This window comes from Haliotis rubra, unplaced genomic scaffold (assembly GCF_003918875.1).
Source record: "Haliotis rubra isolate DU_JTF1 unplaced genomic scaffold, ASM391887v1 Scf259, whole genome shotgun sequence".
In the NCBI taxonomy this organism is placed as follows: Eukaryota; Metazoa; Mollusca; class Gastropoda; order Lepetellida; family Haliotidae; genus Haliotis; species Haliotis rubra.
Window position 1 is genome coordinate 625,823 of NW_025766658.1, and position 19,128 is coordinate 644,950.

Below are 19,128 nucleotides of genomic sequence, written 5' to 3' on the forward strand. Positions count from 1 at the left end.
TTGTCCCTCAGTATATAACTAACAGTAAGCAGACTAATATACCCGCAACCTCCTCAAAGTAAAACATACTGGGACTCAAACACATAACGCTAAAGTATTTCCTGTATTAGAAGTAGGGAATACTCACTGGCCCTAAATAATGTCTAGTTATAGGCTCAGACCAATATGATAGAAGCCAACCTATATTAGACACCAGGTACATTGTAAAATACCAGCGTTTCAAAGTATATCAATGACCATTTCCTAGACTCTATGTATGATACAAGTTTGGTATTTATAAGTGAGATGCCATTATACCAGCTTGAAAACAGAATACGACCTGGATCTCTAATACATGCTGGCATCTTATGGATGCCAAGTTACAGCAGGTTTCACTTTGAGGAGGACTGTTCCAGCCTGACATGAGGAGAGATCAGCTATCAGGAAAATAGTACATGTAAACACAACTAGTAATCTGAACGTGTGATTGAACACAAGGTGCTCCATGAAAGTATACTGGCGACCACCTATATAATTAATTGTAATTATTGTAATGTTATCACAAGGATCTCTTGTCTTCAGTCTTAATCATGTTTGTTTGTTTATTGCTGCACTCGGCAATATTCCAGCTATATGATGGCGGTTTGTAAGTATTAAAGTCTGGACCAGACAATCCAGTGATTGACACCACGAGCATCGATCTATGCCATTGGAATACGATAACAAGAGTCAACTACATCAGTGAGCCTGACCACCCGAATCCGTTAACCGCCTCGTACAACAAGCATGGGTTGCTGAAGAATTCTAATCCAGATCTTCACAGGTAGTTTAATCATGAGCATCAGGAATATTTCCCTATGTATCCCACAGCACAACTGGCTGTTTTTAGTTGTTGTTGTTGCTGTTGTTGAACACCACACTCAGAAATATTCTTAATAAATCACAGAGGTGTGTAAGTTCTTGAGTATGAACCGGATAATCTGATGATTGATATCATGAGCATTGATCAACACAATGGGGATGCAATGACATGCAGCAACCAGTCTGGTCATCTGATAAATAAACTCTTATCACAAGCATGGGTTGCTGATGACCTGTTTTAGCTTAGGGAGACTTTGTGTGCTAAGTGTGGCATTAAACAAACAAACAAACAAACAAATGTAGTTTAAGAAGGCGTCACATGATAGCACTACTGATAATTATTTTCACAAATGCACTAGCTGGAATATTGCTAAGAGTGGCATAAAAATAACAAATAAACAAACAAAAAAACCAATGAACATCAAGAAATTATTTGTTTTATATCAAGACAGTGGGAAAAAAGGTACCCATAACCATAATGGTCTTATGAAATTATTTTTAAAAAACCCTTGCTTTGACACTATCATTCTGAAGAAATTAACAAGGGAAAATCAACATTTATTAAAGACAATTGTAAAGATGCTAAACATAACAGATCAACGTAGTAACTCAATGAGAGTCTTGTTGTATTAGAATTGAGTGTGTTCGCTTATATGATTTGATGAGTATAATGGCTATCTCTCCCCATGTTTGCCCTATCTCCCTCTAGGTCACTGATCTACACCATAGCAAGGAGGAGATACAGGGTGAAAGACATCAGCAAACCTGACAGGAGATCGACTCTGAGATCGACCTCGAGACCGACTGAGGCGTTTAAGTTCTTGGTGTGTCTCGGAGACAAACACTGTTGACACCCCACTCTTTGATCTAGTCAACAACAACAAGCTGTCCGATGTAATAAACCTTCAAGGTTAGTAAACAAATCATGTGCCACAGTCAGCAATAGTATTACATACCAACTTCACAATAGCTATACAGCCGTGCAATATGGCATGCTCAGGAGAATGGAGTATTGCACTCCAGGATCCAATATGTCATGGCCGTAGGCCCCGTTTTCTCAAAACAAACTTTAAGTCTGACTTTTGACTTAAGTTACAATTTTTACTCAAATTTGATAAAGAGAAGGAGGATGCATTTCCCAGTATAAACTGAAATGGATATTAAACAATCTGTGGACAATCTGAGTTAGGTAGACAGGTTACATGAGTTGTTTTGTCTTTTTGGTTTCAGAATTGCAACTGAGTTAGAAACTCAGCCGTTTCAAATGGTCAAACTCAGTTTGAAATTTGAGTGAAAACTTAAGTTTATTTTGTGAAATCAGGTCCAGATTCTTTAACTTCACTAATTTTCCGAACATATGAAAGATGATGTGATCTCTAATGAGTGTTCCAATTGAAATCTTTGAGACATTATAGTTATTAAATGGAAGTTGTTTTGTGTCAAATATTATTCTGTTTCGTTTCTTTCCTGATCAGAACTTGGCACTTGACTGATGACGTCACTCAGAGGACTGCAATCTCTTATATACATGTTCGATAGTTCTATTTTGTTGTATAATTTCAGGATGTTTTTGTCAACAGACTTGTACACCATGTAAAATATGTGGCCTAATTGTGGCCTTATACTAACAAACACGTGTCTGGCGACGTGTGGATATGTGTCATAAGGATCCAGACACTGGATCTTCATGACTAGCCTGAGGATCTGGTTACCTGCCCTATCTCACAGACCAGCCCTAACTGAATGATAAATAGATGTCAGTAGTAACCAGTTAGTTTGTGCTTAAGATGTAAGATGAGTTCGCTATGTATTCAACTCGTGATCTTGAGGCACACCTTGTAACATAGAGAAACCACACCATATAGTATTGTAATGCAATATGAAAGTATGCAAAATATGTAAATATTCCATAACCATTCAAAATGATGCAAATTGAGAACAAAATAGATAGAAAGCAAGGATCACATCACAAGAGATTAATCATCACTGCTTCTAAAGATAGATGTCATTCAGCACACATTTCTTCACTAAAAATAGAGCAAGATTCAGCAATATTCAAAATGGGTTTCTGATTTGGGAGTGGATGAGAGTGAATATATTATAGCTTCTGTCAGCAGTATTTCTGCCATGAAGTGTTTATATCAATTTTATCATATCCTGAGTCATAATGCCTCAGCCAGTGGTAGATAGTGTGATGCTATAGGGCATGATCACAAACATTTAACCTGGCAACAATGTATAGTCCGTTTGGCTCAAAAGCGGACCGATGAATTGCAATCTAACTCAAAAACTAATAAACATAACATACTCAATAAAACGCTCATCATAATCTAAACATCATACCAACTCTGTGAGGTTTTTGCAGAATTTTTGTCCTAAAAATAATAAAGTTGTTTAACAAACTATCATTAAAATATTGACACAGTTCACTGTTTGTTACGAGGGAGGAGTGCAGAGAAAGGGACAGCCAGGTGTTCGAGAAGCACGTCACAGACAAAGTTATTTATTCATTAACCTCTGCTGTGCCGTCTCTATCCGTTCTCGAAAAACCTCACAGAGTTGGTATGATGTTTTGATTATGATCAGCGTTTCATTGAGTATTTTATGTTTATTAGTTTTCGAGTTAGATTGCAATTCATCAGTCCGCTTTTGAGCCAAACGGACTATAAAAGAAAACTGGACACACAGAGGGTCACGTCACACCCAGCAATATTCCAGCTATTGGCAGTCTGTAACAGAAGGAGTCTGGACCAGACAATCCAGTCAATGACTTCATGAGCATCAATCAACTCAATTGACACACGATGAAAAGTTGGAGTGCCTGTCTATCCAATCCCATTTGTTACCTCTTACAACAAGGATGGGATGGTGAAGAATTGATTCTAACCAGGATCTTCAGATGGTTCACATGAAGTCCCAAGGGTCATTGCTGACTCATTAGGGATCAGCTGGATTTGGGTCAGATTGTTAAAACACACATCTGACCACATCTTAAAGACTTGAAAATAAGGAACAACTATCTAAACATTATATTCAACAGGATTTAAATACCACTGGACTCGGCCATGGAGAATAACAAGAATGTTGGGAGGTTGTTCGTACTCCTTTAACCAAACAATAGTCATCTACTGTAACGTGTTGCTGGATGACAAGAAGAACAGCAGAGAGTGATGTCTCACCTCAGTCCAATGCTCATCTCGCTCTCCTGCTGAACCAGTCCACTCTTCTGGTCTGTCACGCTCCGGTCAAACGTCACCTGACCCACCTTGGAGGCCATCTTGGACTTGAGTCCCGGGGGAAGAGGGGCACCTGCCCCCACGTACACAAACCCTTGGCTGGGGCTGGCACCTGTCAGGAAGAAATAACATCGGTCAGTGTAACTCCTCTGTGGTGAGATCCATTTATGTCATTGTGTTGTATAGCTGGTTTCCATGGTGATTATAGAAGTTGACCATGACAGGATAGTATAGACGATCCATTTGAGTTTCAGTGTAGACCTTAATAATCTTATCCAGTAAATATAGTATGAAGTGAGGTGAACTGATATAGCCCCTCACCAACTGACCAGCTGTCTAGCTGACCAACACAACCCAACTGACCAAGGCATCCCAACTGACCAACGCACGTCACCCAACCAACTCACCCAAGCTAACTAACTCATCTGAACTATCCAAGTCATCCAATTGATCAGCTCACCCCAACTTACTGACACATCCCAATTGACCAACTCACCCAAACTCACCAACTCTTCCTCTACCGACCAATTCACCCTAAGTAACCAAATCATCCCATCTGACCACAACTCACCCAAACCAACCAACTCATCTAAACTAACCAACTCATCCAATTGATCAGCTCACCAACTGACTGACTCACCCTAAATGACCACTTCACTCCAACTGACCAACTCACCCCCAAATGATCAACTCACCACTAACTGATCAACTCACCCAAACTAACCAACATTCCACCACTGACCAACACTCTCCATCTGACCAACCCATCCCTTTAGAATAGTTCTCCCACATAAAGACCAGCTCGAGTACCAAGCAACTCTCCCACAAGCCGCCCAACTGTCCACACTGACCAACTGACCAACCCTTCCCTAATGGCCAACACTCCTTCACGCTGACAACTCCAATCCCACTGACAAACCCTCCCCACACCTATCCGATCACCAGCCCCACTCAGATAACTCCACCAGGTTAACCAACTTCCTCCCACAGGCATAACTCACTCCTCTGCCCCTCCCTGAACTCCTCCTCGAGGCGTCGGCGTTCCCGCTCCACAGCCTTGCCCCTCATGATGTCCCCGATGTGGGCCAGCAGTTTCTTGAGGGCGTTGTAGGTCTCCCTCTCCGCGTGGCTCAGTGCATGGTACGGCATGTGTGCAATACGTCGGTCCTGGCACAACAGAACAGTGACATGCATGGAACAGTGACTCACATGCATGGAACAGTGACTCACATGCACTCCAGATTATACAGAACATAAAACAAGTGCGTGTTGCAATCAGATTGATAGAAAAAAACATGCTAAATTGGATCTGAAGCCAAAAAATCCTCTGGACACAGCAGATGAACTTTTTTTGTGACAAGTATACTATTAAAAAAGTAGGGGATTTTCAATTAAAAGGTATCATAACTATTGCTATTTCTAACAAGATAAATAGTTGAACAGTGTCACAGGCACATCTGATTTATTTGTTGAGCATCAGATGACCATAGGTTTTGTTAGATGATTGGCTGAAGTGCCCTTCTGTCCATCACGTCATTTACCATGAAAAGTCAAACTTATAAAAATTGTGTGAATCCACCTCCATTCTCAAGACAATCCCAATTTCAACAAGGCACACTCCTGATCAAATGTCCACAGTCAACTTGGTTCATTTATTCCCATCTCACTGTAGTGCTACATCAAGTTCGTTTTGAGTGGTAGTAGTTGACGGTGACGTATGTCCCATCCAAAGATATCCCAGACATAGGTTACAAGTCTGGACAGAGTGCCGGCCATGGCTATGTTCTCCTGTTGGAGGTACATCTCAATATTTGTATACATATTAGCCTTGGGCAAGGATAACAGATTCATTATAGTAAATCCACCCTGAACATATGATGATGATTATTTGTATTGATGGTGATGATGATGCTTGCACAATGTTGATGATGAGGATGTTTTTGTATGATGTTCTGTGCAATGTATTATGACAAAAACAAATTGATAACGAAGCTGATTTGTATGACGTTTTGTACAATGCATTATGACAACACCAAATTGATGACGAGGATGTTGTGTACGATGTTTTGTACAATGTATTATGACGACACCAAATTGATGACGAGGATGTTGTGTATGATGTTTTGTACAATGTATTATTAAAACACCAAATGTACTTTGGGAAATAAAAATACTTAAAAAAAATAAATAAAAAAAGTTCATTTGGAGTGGTATTAAGTTGACGGTGACGTATGTCCCATCCAAAGATGTCCCAGACATAGGTTACAAGTCTGGACATGGTATAATGTTCTCCTGTTGGAGGTACTTGGTAACAGTACAAGCACACAAAACGAAGACCTTGTTGACATGCAGATGATGGTGAATGGCTTAATTTAGGGCTACAGCATTCCAGAAAGGGCTGGGTGGAAGGCAAAATGATAAGGTTGAGGGACTGTCACACAGACTACTGTGTCTCCCAGCAGTGTGTCCATGCAAGTCTGTGGAGAAACAGAGACAAAGATGTAGCATGCATACTGTGACCCTCTGCTCTCACCTGGTTGAACATATAGTAGGCATAGTCCACTGCCGTTCCCTGGATTCTCTTGGGGCCGATCAGAATGGGAGCAAGGATGTTGGCGCCAGCCTTAATCAGTTTGTCCACCTGGGAACAGAATACATCCACGTATAAACAGTGATATATTGCTCAAATATCATATATGGATTAAACAGCAATACTTGGGTTAAACAATGATACATGGATTAAACAGAAATACATCCACGTATAAACAGTGATATATTGCTCAAACATCATGTATGGATTAAACAGCAATACTTGGGTTAAACAATGATACATGGGTTAAACAGAAAAACATTCACAGTCAGTACATATGAATTGTGTTATCATGGTCAGTTCATATCAACAGTTATCCCACAAACAGTATTAAATAGTGTATCGTCTGTTCATTACTTCTCTGTAAACTTACAAGCTGAAGTCTTCCAGTTATTGTCCGCCTGTGTTCATGTTCTGTGGAAGTGGCAACACAGAGGGCGTTACCAACACCATGTGTCAGAGGGAGGCTGGGGTCAGCTCCATACAGCAACAGCTCATCAATAGCCTGCGAAGAGCAAATCGTAACCTATCAGTTATATCCGTGCAATACCTACACTGCAACGTACATTATGGAGAACAAAGTTGATACACATGGAATAATGGTAATGTGATGAAGCTTGACGGTACTTACATGATCGTTCCCGCTGGTAATGGCCAGGGCAAGGGGAGAGAATCCATTGCACAGGAGACTGGGGTTGGCCTTGTGTTCCAGTAGAAGACGGGCAACTCTACACACATGCTGAAGTAACAATATCAGACCACTCTACACACATGCTGAAGTGACAATATCAGACCACTCTACACATGCTGAAGTAACAATATCAGACCACTCTACACACATGCTGAAGTAACAATATCAGACCACTCTACACACATGCTGAAGTAACAATATCAGACCACTCTACACACATGCTGAAGTAACAATATCAGACCACTCTACACACATGCTGAAGTAACAATATCAGACCACTCTACGCACATGTTGAAGTACGATATCAGACCACTCTACACACATGCTGAAGTAACAATATCAGACCACTCTACACATGCTGAAGTAACAATATCAGACCACTCTAAAAATGCTGAAGTAACAATATCAGACCACTCTACACACATGCTGAAGTAACAATATCAGACTACTCTACACACATGCTGAAGTAACAATATCAGACCACTCTACACACATGCTGAAGTAACAATATCAGACCACTCTACGCACATGTTGAAGTACGATATCAGACCACTCTACACACATGCTGAAGTAACAATATCAGACCACTCTACACACATGCTGAAGTAACAATATCAGACCACTCTAAAAATGCTGAAGTAACAATATCAGACCACTCTACACACATGCTGAAGTAACAATATCAGACTACTCTACACACATGCTGAAGTAACAATATCAGACCACTCTACACACATGCTGAAGTACGATATCAGACCACTCTACACACATGCTGAAGTAACAATATCAGACCACTCTACACATGCTGAAGTAACAATATCAGACTACTCTACACACATGCTAAAGCAACAATATCAGACCACTCTACACACATGCTGAAGTAACAATATCAGACCACTCTACACACGCTGAAGTAACAATATCAGACCACTCTACACACGCTGAAGTAACAATATCAGACTACTCTACACACATGCTGAAGCAACAATATCAGACCACTCTACACACATGCTGAAGTAACAATATCAGACCACTCTACACACGCTGAAGTAACAATATCAGACTACTCTACACATGCTGAAGTAACAATATCAGACCACTCTACACACATGCTGAAGTAACAATATCAGACCACTCTACACACGCTGAAGTAACAATATCAGACCACTCTACACACGCTGAAGTAACAATATCAGACCACTCTACACACGCTGAAGTAACAATATCAGACTACTCTACACACATGCTGAAGCAACAATATCAGACCACTCTACACACATGCTGAAGTAACAATATCAGACCACTCTACACACGCTGAAGTAACAATATCAGACCACTCTACACACGCTGAAGTAACAATATCAGACCACTCTACACACGCTGAAGTAACAATATCAGACTACTCTACACACATGCTGAAGTAACAATATCAGACCACTCTACACACATGCTGAAGTAACAATATCAGACCACTCTACACACAAATACAAATACATGGTTGGAAATAGTGATCGATGAATCGTCCAGACAAACCACATCAACTCGCTCACAAAAAAACATGTCGGTACTCCTTCAAAATTCTCAGTACACCTTCACTTGCAATATGATGCGTAAGTACACTCACACCCCCAAAAGTTATCTGGAGCCCTGTACTGAGAACTGGCTATTCTAGAATCCCATCTCTTGCTTCTTAGTCACTCTGTGACCATTATTCATGGACCTTTTATTTCTAAAATATTTCAAAACTGAATCTCTACTTAATAAATATAACTAATATATCCAATATTACATAAAATTGAAATGAAACAAAGATGGTAATGGTGATGGAATCTGGTCAACATAGCTTGTGTTGCTGCTGTGTATTTGTCCGACTCTCACCTTGTAGTTGTCATCTCTGGCACAGGCAATCTGTAATGGTGTCCTCCCACCCAGGAGAGCTTTACTTTCATCTGACAGGACATCTTTACTCCACTCATCCTCCTGGAGACATCAGGGTAACTTACAGATTTACCTACATTTGATATGTTCATTCATTGTGCTATTGTTATGTGTCAGTAGAGATTCTGTGTTTATTTTAACATACATACATACATACTAACATTTGTACAGCGCCGATGTCCAGCTCAGCTGCTCAAAGGTACTTTGATTTTCCCTCGATCACTGGATGTTTAAATCTCAATGGCACATCGTATTAACAATCTCAACTCCCTGGGGAACTCTTGTAGCCACTAGGCTTAACACTGAAAGAGTCTGCACACGAAGTTGACTCCAAGGTTTTTACACCCGGTCACAAGTGGGCTCGATCCCGGCACCTCAAGCTCGCTGGATCACTAGCCTGGCGCTTTAGACAGCTTTAGACAAGTGTGGATTGGTTATCAGTCTGAAAACACTGACAGTATATGGGACTCAAGTATTGAGACAGGCCTGTTTTAAGACATTCGATAGTGACAATATTCTGGGTGGGTGAGTGAGTAAGTGAGTAGGGCTTAATACCGAACAGTGTTCAAGTTATACCACGGTATCAGCTTATGTGGTGGAAATCCCAAACTGATGCAGATATAAGACTTTTACCATTTTTGAGTGAGTGAATGAGTGAGTGAGTGAGTGAGTGAGTGAGTGAGTGAGTGAGTGAGTGAGTGAGTGAGTGAGTGAGTGAGTGAGTGAGTGAGTGAGTGAGTGAGTGAGTGAGTGAGTGAGTGAGTGAGTGAGTGAGTGAGTGAGTGAGTCTCACCAAGATCCTGTTGAGGAAGGAGTCATCCTCCTCCGCACGGACGTCCGGGTCAGCGAGTGCGTTCAGCAACAGCTCTGTGATCTGCACTCCGTCCTCCCCAGGGATTGCACAGGCTATATGAAGGGGAGCAAGACTGCCTTTCTGGAATACACACATTACACCACTATCTGCAAGTGTATTATATAAATATTCTCTTATGATTTATTGAAGTCAATGGGCAACTGTACTTACTGGATATAATCATGGATGGTCATAATATTATCATTCAAAACAAACCATACATCAGGACCCTGTTTCACAAAGCTATTGTAGTGCTACGACTGTCGTACATCCTACACTGTAACATAGACTTACGACAGTCGTAGCGCTATGAAAGCTTTGTGACACAGGGCCCTGAAAGGCATCCCTCTGATTATGCTTTGTTTTCAATCTCCAAACCTTGTCCTCAACATGTGACCAGTGTGCAAGCACCTGTCAGCTCAATCTTTAAGAAGTAATCAAAATCAAGTGGTGTCCTTGAGCTTGCTGCTCTGAATGTTGGGACTACTTCATTGTGACCAGTTTGGTATACTGGATGCTGAGCCCTGTTAAGTGGTATGCCGGATGCCAGCATGCTGGATGGCATGAAATGAGTATCTGGTAAGCTGATGCCAATATTGCAATTTGGAAATCTACACTGATTAGATGTGAGAGATCTTTCAGTGGATGTCAAGATACACCTGCTTTTAAGGCTGAGTACTCAAGTTTTCATGATGAAAGGTGTCTTTAGGGCAATTTCTGATTGTAAAATATTGCCTATCATGCTATGGCTATATAGATTATAAGTGCATTTGATGTTTAACGCCTGACTCAGCAGTATCCCAGGTATGATGGTGGGCTGTACATAATAGAGACTGGACCAGATCATCCTGTGATTGATTGTATGATCAAGATCAGGGGTGGAAATAACTTTAAATTGCAAGTGTACTCCGGTACAGTGGCATATGTAAAATCATTTGCCCTGATCATTTTTCCACTATACCGTCCGTTTTCTTGTTAATTTTTTAAATAAACAACATTATTAACATTTGGAAAGTCAACTGGACACCGGTACGGCATGATATACAAATTTGCTTAGCCTGACAGAAAAAAGCACTGGACTCGGACGTCGGGCAATTGGTTATTTTCACCCCTGAGGATCCACACTGACTGGTCAAAAGACATGTATCAAGCATTTAAAAAGTCTGGACTACCTTTAATAATTCTTTCAGATTACTGTACTATATCTGTTATTACCTATATGTTTATTTGTTTGTTTGTTGTTTAATGCTGCACTCTGAAATATTCTTCCTATATGGCAGTGTTCTGTAAATAATCAAGTCTGGACCAGATAATCCAGTGATCAACAGCATGAGCAACAATCTGGGATATGGTGACATGTGTCAACCAAGTTAGAGAGCCTGACCACCCAATCCTGCTTGTCACCTCTTATGACAAGCATGGGTTGCTGAAGACCAATTCTAACCTGGGTCTTCACTGATCTCTATATGAACTCTATATGATCTCTATATGAACTCTATATGAACTCTATATGATCTCTATATGAACTCTATATGAACTATATATGATCTCTCTATATGAACTATATATGAACTATATATGATCTCTATATGAACTATATATCATCTCTATATGAACTATATATGATCTCTATATGATCTCTATGTGAACTATATATGATCTCTATATGAACTATATATGATCTCTATATGAACTATATATGATCTCTATATGAACTATATATGATCTCGATATGAACTATATATGATCTCGATATGACCTATATATGAACTATATATGATCTCTATATGAACTATATATGATCTCTATATATATGAACTATATATGATCTCTATATGAACTATATATGATCTCTATATGAACTATATATGATCTCTATATGAACTATATATGATCTCTATATGATCTCTATATGAACTATATATGATCTCTATATGAACTATATATGATCTCTATCTGATCTCTATATGAACTATATATGATCTCTATATGAACTATATATGATCTCTATATGAACTATATATGAACTATATTTGATCTCTATGGACTATATATGATCTCTATATGAACTATATATGATCTCTATATGACCTATATATGATCTCTATCTGATCTCTATATGAACTATATATGAACTATATATGATGTGGCAGATTAACTATAGTAACATGAAAGAACTAAGTGGTACTAAACTTATTTTGAATGGTATATACTCCCAAGTTCCTACCTCCTTCGGCAGCCTGGCTCCTGTGGATGCTCCCTTCATGAGCAGGATTCTCACCATCTCCACATCAGCGGCCTTGATGGCAAAGAACAGCACCGGCATCGGTACCCCAGAGGCGTTGGGGTCGGCACCGCGACGCAGCAGCAGGTCCAAGGTCTCCTTCATCCTCTCCTTCCTGAACACATCATCAGACAATGGTGAGTGAGTGAGGGAGCTGGGTTTTACACTGCTTACAGTGCGCCAGTGAGTGAGCTCAGGGTTTAACACTGCTTACAGTGAGCCAGTGAGGGAGCTGGGTTTTACACTGCTTACAGTGAGCCAGTGAGGGAGACAAGCCTGAAGGGGTGCAACAGAGTTCTGAAGGATGCATTTCTGTAGAGTGAGTTTATTATATTATTTTGGGATTACACTTTTATAGTAAAGTACAAATTCTAGTACTTTTGTTGGGTTGAATTCCATCTAGGATTTGCACACGCCCTCAGAGTCAGGCACCTAATCGCCTGCACACACTTATCAGAGGGGTACACAAAGTCCGTAGTCTAGACTACAGTTAGTCCAGTTGTCTGACTTCCATTCAGTCGCTGAGCGGGTTAGGCGGCTGACTTTGTGTGCTGGGGATTAGGCGGATGAGTCTGAGGGTGTGGGTTCTAAATCCCGGATGGGACTCAACCCAGCAAAAGTTCTAGAATCTGTACTTTACTAAGAAAGTGCAATCCCAAATTTAACACGTTACATTTGACCACATTGTAAATGGCATTGTGTCATTGTAGAGTGAGTGCCTGAACACTGGAGCACTAGACCAACATGCCTATACTGAGTAACATACAGGATATCCCCCTACTTACTACCTTTCCATATCAACTATACTCATGCCAAATGGTTGTCACCCCCCTTCCCTCCGCAACCCTACACACACCTCACACCCCCAACCCCTCTCCAATTAAATAAATTGAAGGGGGTGACAACCATTATTGGCATGAGTATATATCAACAATGGACGGATAACAATATATGGATGAACAAGTTCTTTATTACAGTCAAGCCGACATTTTGGTGTAGGTTCTAACACAGTTATCAAGCAAGTTGCTCTCACTACAATAAAGAAGCTGATCATCTGCATATTGCTATCCTTTCTTACTGCTCCAACTTCTAAATACCCCAAAAGAGGTTATATTAATATGAGTAAATAATGATTTAAAATTCTGAGGCTTGAAAATCAGTTGTAAACAATTATCCATGGATGTTAATATATGTTTAAAAAAAAGAGAGATTCAATTTATGATTGAAAATAATTCTTCTAATTCTTTCAGTTTGTAAACAGCATTAACCAGTGTCTGAAGTGTGATAAGAAGATCTAAAAGCTTGGGTGTCAGACAGAGTAGAGATATCGATTGTGATGTCACACAAAGAGTAATCTACTGTGGAAACTAGGATACCAATTTATGTTCAAGGTGTTTTATCTGAGACTAATCTTCGCAAGTTATGACTAAAATTTCAACTGCAGCATGAGATATTCTTGATATACTTATTCTGACACAAATCTGAGCCTCTGTGTGACGAGGTAAAATAAATTGGGGTGTTCTGATTATTGGGGGAATTCCATAGACTGAAATTTATGCATTTATATATCTCAATATTCAAACATTTACCAGCAATTATAATCAAACATATTATTGTCCCTACCACTTGCTGTCATTGTCAGCTGAAATGCGTATATAACAATCTGCAGTTCCAACAACAAAGATATTTAATGGTCCCTTGAATTTCTTATAACCATAGTTAATTGTACTTATTTTTCATTTTTGAAGATTAATGATTAATCCACAGTTACAGATACATGGTGCTGTAATAATTAATCCCATTGTTAATTCTTTTGATCCAGAAGATTGTTTTGTAAATTTGATGCTGTCTATAACTGATCATTGAAAGATATTATGATAGAGATGTTGTCCCTTACAGGGTGATTCAGTCAGCACTGATCATCAATGATGGTATGCAGTATACAGACTTCGAAAGGAAAATGCAAAGGGAGAAAGGAAATGTGATGAAAAATATACATTTGAATAAGTAGCCATCTGTTACAAAATGGATTTTTTAAATTTTTATTTTTATTTTGTTGCATAAATAATGTACACATTGAACATATATCCTTGGATATAATGAGGGTTTAACTAAATTATACTGCTATACCATGATGGATCAACTACAGTAAAAAGAAACATATGGGAGACTCTTCATGATTCTTGGGTCATATACAATATTTAAAGGATTATTTGTCATGTGATTCATGCAGTGTTTGAAATCAAGAGGGCTCGGGTCCTTGAGATTTACCCTTGTAGTACTTGAATCTAGAGATTGGGTGTGTCAACACTATGGTTTTGAAAGGAGACCGGTCTTTCAACGGTACGGTTATCACTGAGAAGACATGACTTTCATGCTTAATTTCAACCATCAGATATGTAGAAGAAAACCCCAAGGGCTCTGGAGCTAGTGTTATTGTTGGATATCATAATAATGATGTATCAGAAATATAAATTTCAATACTGTATCAATATGAATTTATGATTATCGATATCAAATTGATAATTCCCCACCAAAAGAACATATGCAATTGTCAGATTACCATGGTCAAGTGAAGTGGAACACTTGTTATGGATAGACAACTTCTTGTTGCAGTAGTAGTTTCGACGTTTCAGTGTAGATCCTAACACTGTTATCAAGCAAAGGATTTTGCTTGATAACGGTGTTAGGATCTACACCAAAACGTTTTTGGTGTTAGGATCTACACCAAAACGTTTTTGGTGTTAGGATCTACACCAAAACGTTTTTTTCCTTAGTATAAATGGGTTTATTGTGCTGACCATCAAACTACACAAAAGTGGTAAATTTAAGTGTTTAGTCAAGTAGGAATAAAATCGCTTATTCTGAAAGAATTACCAGCCTCAGGATAGTGGCGGACAGTAAATTTTCAAACCCTCAACATGAATATGCCAAAAAGTGATAAATCCTTCTTACAGAGATATCTGAAGAGCCATCATCCGTGCAGTCCCAAGTCCTGCACTCTGAAGAGAATGTCGACTCACAACTCTGTCATTGGTGCTGAGCTGGGTGGCACATCTCTCCACAAGCTGCTCCGTCACCTCGATCTGGTAGTTCCTGACACTCTTATTGGAATCAAAATCCTCTGGAATCTCATCATCCAACTGATCCCCGCCCTCATTGTCACTATCAATGACCGAATCCCGATCAGCATCCTTAACTTTGTCCTTGAGTTCGTCATCACACAGGTCTCCATCATCACTGAGGGTGGTATTTTCTGCGGCATCAGCAATTGTAACCAGCGACTTATCTCCGGGTTCTCGAAGACTCTGGGTACTCTCCATGGCCGGGATCCCGCTGTCTATACTAGTGCTGCTTACACCATACTGGTCTATCAGCTTGCCCGTTTGGGATTTTTCTCGGTTAAGTTCATTGTTCTGACTAATCTTTTGCTCAACTGCTGTAGTCTTCTTTGACAAGATGCTTTTTGGTTTCTGTTCATCTTTGGTAGCATCTTCTTTCACTTCTGGTGGTTTTTCGAGATAGCGTTCAGCTATGTTGTAATGGAATGTGTCTATGGGATAGAAGAAAATAGTCCCAGCAGATAACGCAGAGCACCCTTCATCGTTCAGTTTGTTCACATCCGCCCCGTGATTTAATAACAAGTTGATAATATCAATGTGCCAATTGACCTGAAATATCAAAAAGAAATTGTTTGCTTTATCATCTAAAGTTACAAGAGAAATATAGATGCAGAAAAATCATTTTATTTTATCTATTGCTAAAAGGGTCTATACTAAAAGTTTAATTATGTTCCTGCATAAACTGAATATTCCACTGAAAGTGATGTACTTCTCAGGATGTGGGACACTGAATGTGGGACATTCTATACTTTTAATGAAAATGACTGTGCCCACTATGCAATGTCCGTAAAATTGAAATGTGCCATTTACAGTTTAGTTTTGAGTCCTGTTACAGAAAACAATTTTTTTTTTAAATCCTTCTACCCAAAACATCGAAAAGCATTACTGTTACCAAAATAGATCTTGTCTCGTGGGTTAGAGCCGATTCATAACCTTCCTGGATGCAGAAATCTGAATATTTTTATTAAGGATGCATAATACTGCATAAAAATATCCAATTTTGTGACTTTTTAAGGGCTGAGGCAACATGTTCCACATGCCAGTGTATTCATGTTATTTCCTCCTCGATTGATGTACATCATGAGCAGTAGATTACAAACAAAACAGATGCAAATAACTTGATCATACTGGCTGGGCATGCCGATTTGCCTATGTCTAGCCTCCTTTAAGACTTGCTGTAGTACAGTTGACAGTACTCACCGTGGCTCCAATAAGTGCAGTGTGACAGTTTTTGTCCGCCACGTCGGGATGCACACCTTCATTGATCAGCAGCTCCTCTACCTTCTCCATGTCCCCAGACACCGCAGCTCCTAGCAACTCCTCTGAAGCCAGCTCCAGCCTCCCTTTACTCTTAAACGAACTCCGATCTCCATCGATGATCTTCTGAACACTAAATGAAAGCCGACTTGCAAATGCTTTATGTTTGTGAACATGCCTCTGTAGGTTTATCATGGACGGTGTTTTATTCCAGGCAGTTACTTTAACGTTGTTGCTGTCGTCAGCGTCTACATCCTTGTAGAACTCCTCATCGAACAAGTCTTTATTAATGGCAAGGCTTCTAGGATCCAGAGATGTGTTGAATATTTCCGAGACACGGTCTGTCACAGAGCTGTCCGGGGTGTAGTCGAACTCTGATGGCGGGTTCAAGACACTGCTGAAGGGTGCGTGCGAGTCGCTTTGTTCATGTGGATCGATGAACAGGACATGTTCTTCAGGATTAAAGTCAAACTCCTGATGGTCCTTCATGGTGAAAGCACCAGGGACGGGGGAACAGAGTTTGATGAGCTTCTCCCCAAACCACAGCCCAACATCTTGTGTGCCATCTTTGTATGTTGTCACCCCTGGTCCCTCACGTTCATCATTGATATACAGACCCTGCAACAAGCACCACCATCATTGATATACAGACCATGTAACAAGCACCACCATCATTGATATACAGATCCTGCAACAAGAATCACCATCATTGATATAAAGACCCTGCAACAAGCACCGCCATCATTGATACACAGACCCTGCAACAAGCACCACCATCATTGATATACAGACCCTGCAACAAGCACCACCATCATTGATATACAGACCCTGCAACAAGCACCACCATCATTGATATACAGACCCTGCAACAAGCACCACCATCATTGATATGATATACAGACCCTGCAACAAGCACCACCATCATTGATATACAGACCCTGCAACAAGCACCACCATCATTGATATACAGACCCTGCAACAAGCACCACCATCATTGATACACAGACCCTGCAACAAGAATCACCATCATTGATATACAGACCCTGCAACAAGCACCACCATCATTGATACACAGACCCTGCAACAAGCACGACCATCATTGATATACAGACCCTGCAACAAGCACACGACCATCATTGATACACAGACCCTGCAACAAGAATCACCATCATTGATATACAGACCCTGCAACAAGCATCACCATCATTGATATACAGACCCTGCAACAAGCACGACCATCATTGATATACAGACCCTGCAACAAGCACCACCATCACTGATACACAGACCCTGCAAGCACGACCATCATTGATATACAGACCCTGCAACAAGCACCACCATCATTGATACACAGACCCTGCAACAAGAATCACCATCATTTATATACAGACCCTGCAACAAGCACCACCATCATTGATATACAGACCCTGCAACAAGCACCACCATCATTGATATACAGACCCTGCAACAAGCACCACCATCATTGATACACAGACCCTGCAACAAGCACCACCATCATTGATATACAGACCATGTAACAAGCACCACCATCATTGATATACAGATCCTGCAACAAGAATCACCATCATTGATATACAGACCCTGCAACAAGCACCGCCATCATTGATACACAGACCCTGCAACAAGCACCACCATCATTGATATACAGACCCTGCAACAAGCACCACCATCATTGATATACAGACCCTGCAACAAGCACCACCATCATTGATATACAGACCCTGCAACAAGCACCACCATCATTGATATACAGACCCTGCAACAAGCACCACCATCATTGATATACAGACCCTGCAACAAGCACCACCATCATTGATATACAGACCCTGCAACAAGCACCACCATCATTGATACACAGACCCTGCAACAAGAATCACCATCATTGATATACATACCCTGCAACAAGCACCACCATCATTGATACACAGACCCTGCAACAAGCACGACCATCATTGATATACAGACCCTGCAACAAGCACCACCATCATTGATACACAGACCCTGCAACAAGAATCACCATCATTGATATACAGACCCTGCAACAAGCATCACCATCATTGATATACAGACCCTGCAACAAGCACGACCATCATTGATATACAGACCCTGCAACAAGCACCACCATCATTGATACACAGACCCTGCAAGCACGACCATCATTGATATACAGACCCTGCAACAAGCACCACCATCATTGATACACAGACCCTGCAACAAGAATCACCATCATTTATATACAGACCCTGCAACAAGCACCACCATCATTGATATACAGACCCTGCAACAAGCACCACCA

At 40.3% G+C, this 19,128-nt stretch overlaps 1 protein-coding gene across 1 annotated transcript in view; it reads right to left on the minus strand.

Annotated features, from left to right (window-relative positions):
• LOC124279942 (ankyrin repeat and MYND domain-containing protein 1-like) overlaps positions 1-19,128 on the minus strand; it is a 47,878-nt gene that overhangs the window by 21,171 nt on the left and 7,579 nt on the right. Inside the window, exons 5-14 of the mRNA XM_046715822.1 lie at positions 16,755-17,429; positions 15,388-16,103; positions 12,376-12,547; positions 10,089-10,229; positions 9,236-9,337; positions 7,298-7,405; positions 7,040-7,171; positions 6,610-6,717; positions 5,078-5,243; positions 4,020-4,188 (exon numbers count right to left, since the gene is read on the minus strand). Of these exons, the coding sequence (XP_046571778.1) occupies positions 4,020-4,188; positions 5,078-5,243; positions 6,610-6,717; positions 7,040-7,171; positions 7,298-7,405; positions 9,236-9,337; positions 10,089-10,229; positions 12,376-12,547; positions 15,388-16,103; positions 16,755-17,429 (2,489 nt within the window). The remainder of the gene's footprint in view (positions 1-4,019; positions 4,189-5,077; positions 5,244-6,609; positions 6,718-7,039; positions 7,172-7,297; positions 7,406-9,235; positions 9,338-10,088; positions 10,230-12,375; positions 12,548-15,387; positions 16,104-16,754; positions 17,430-19,128) is intronic.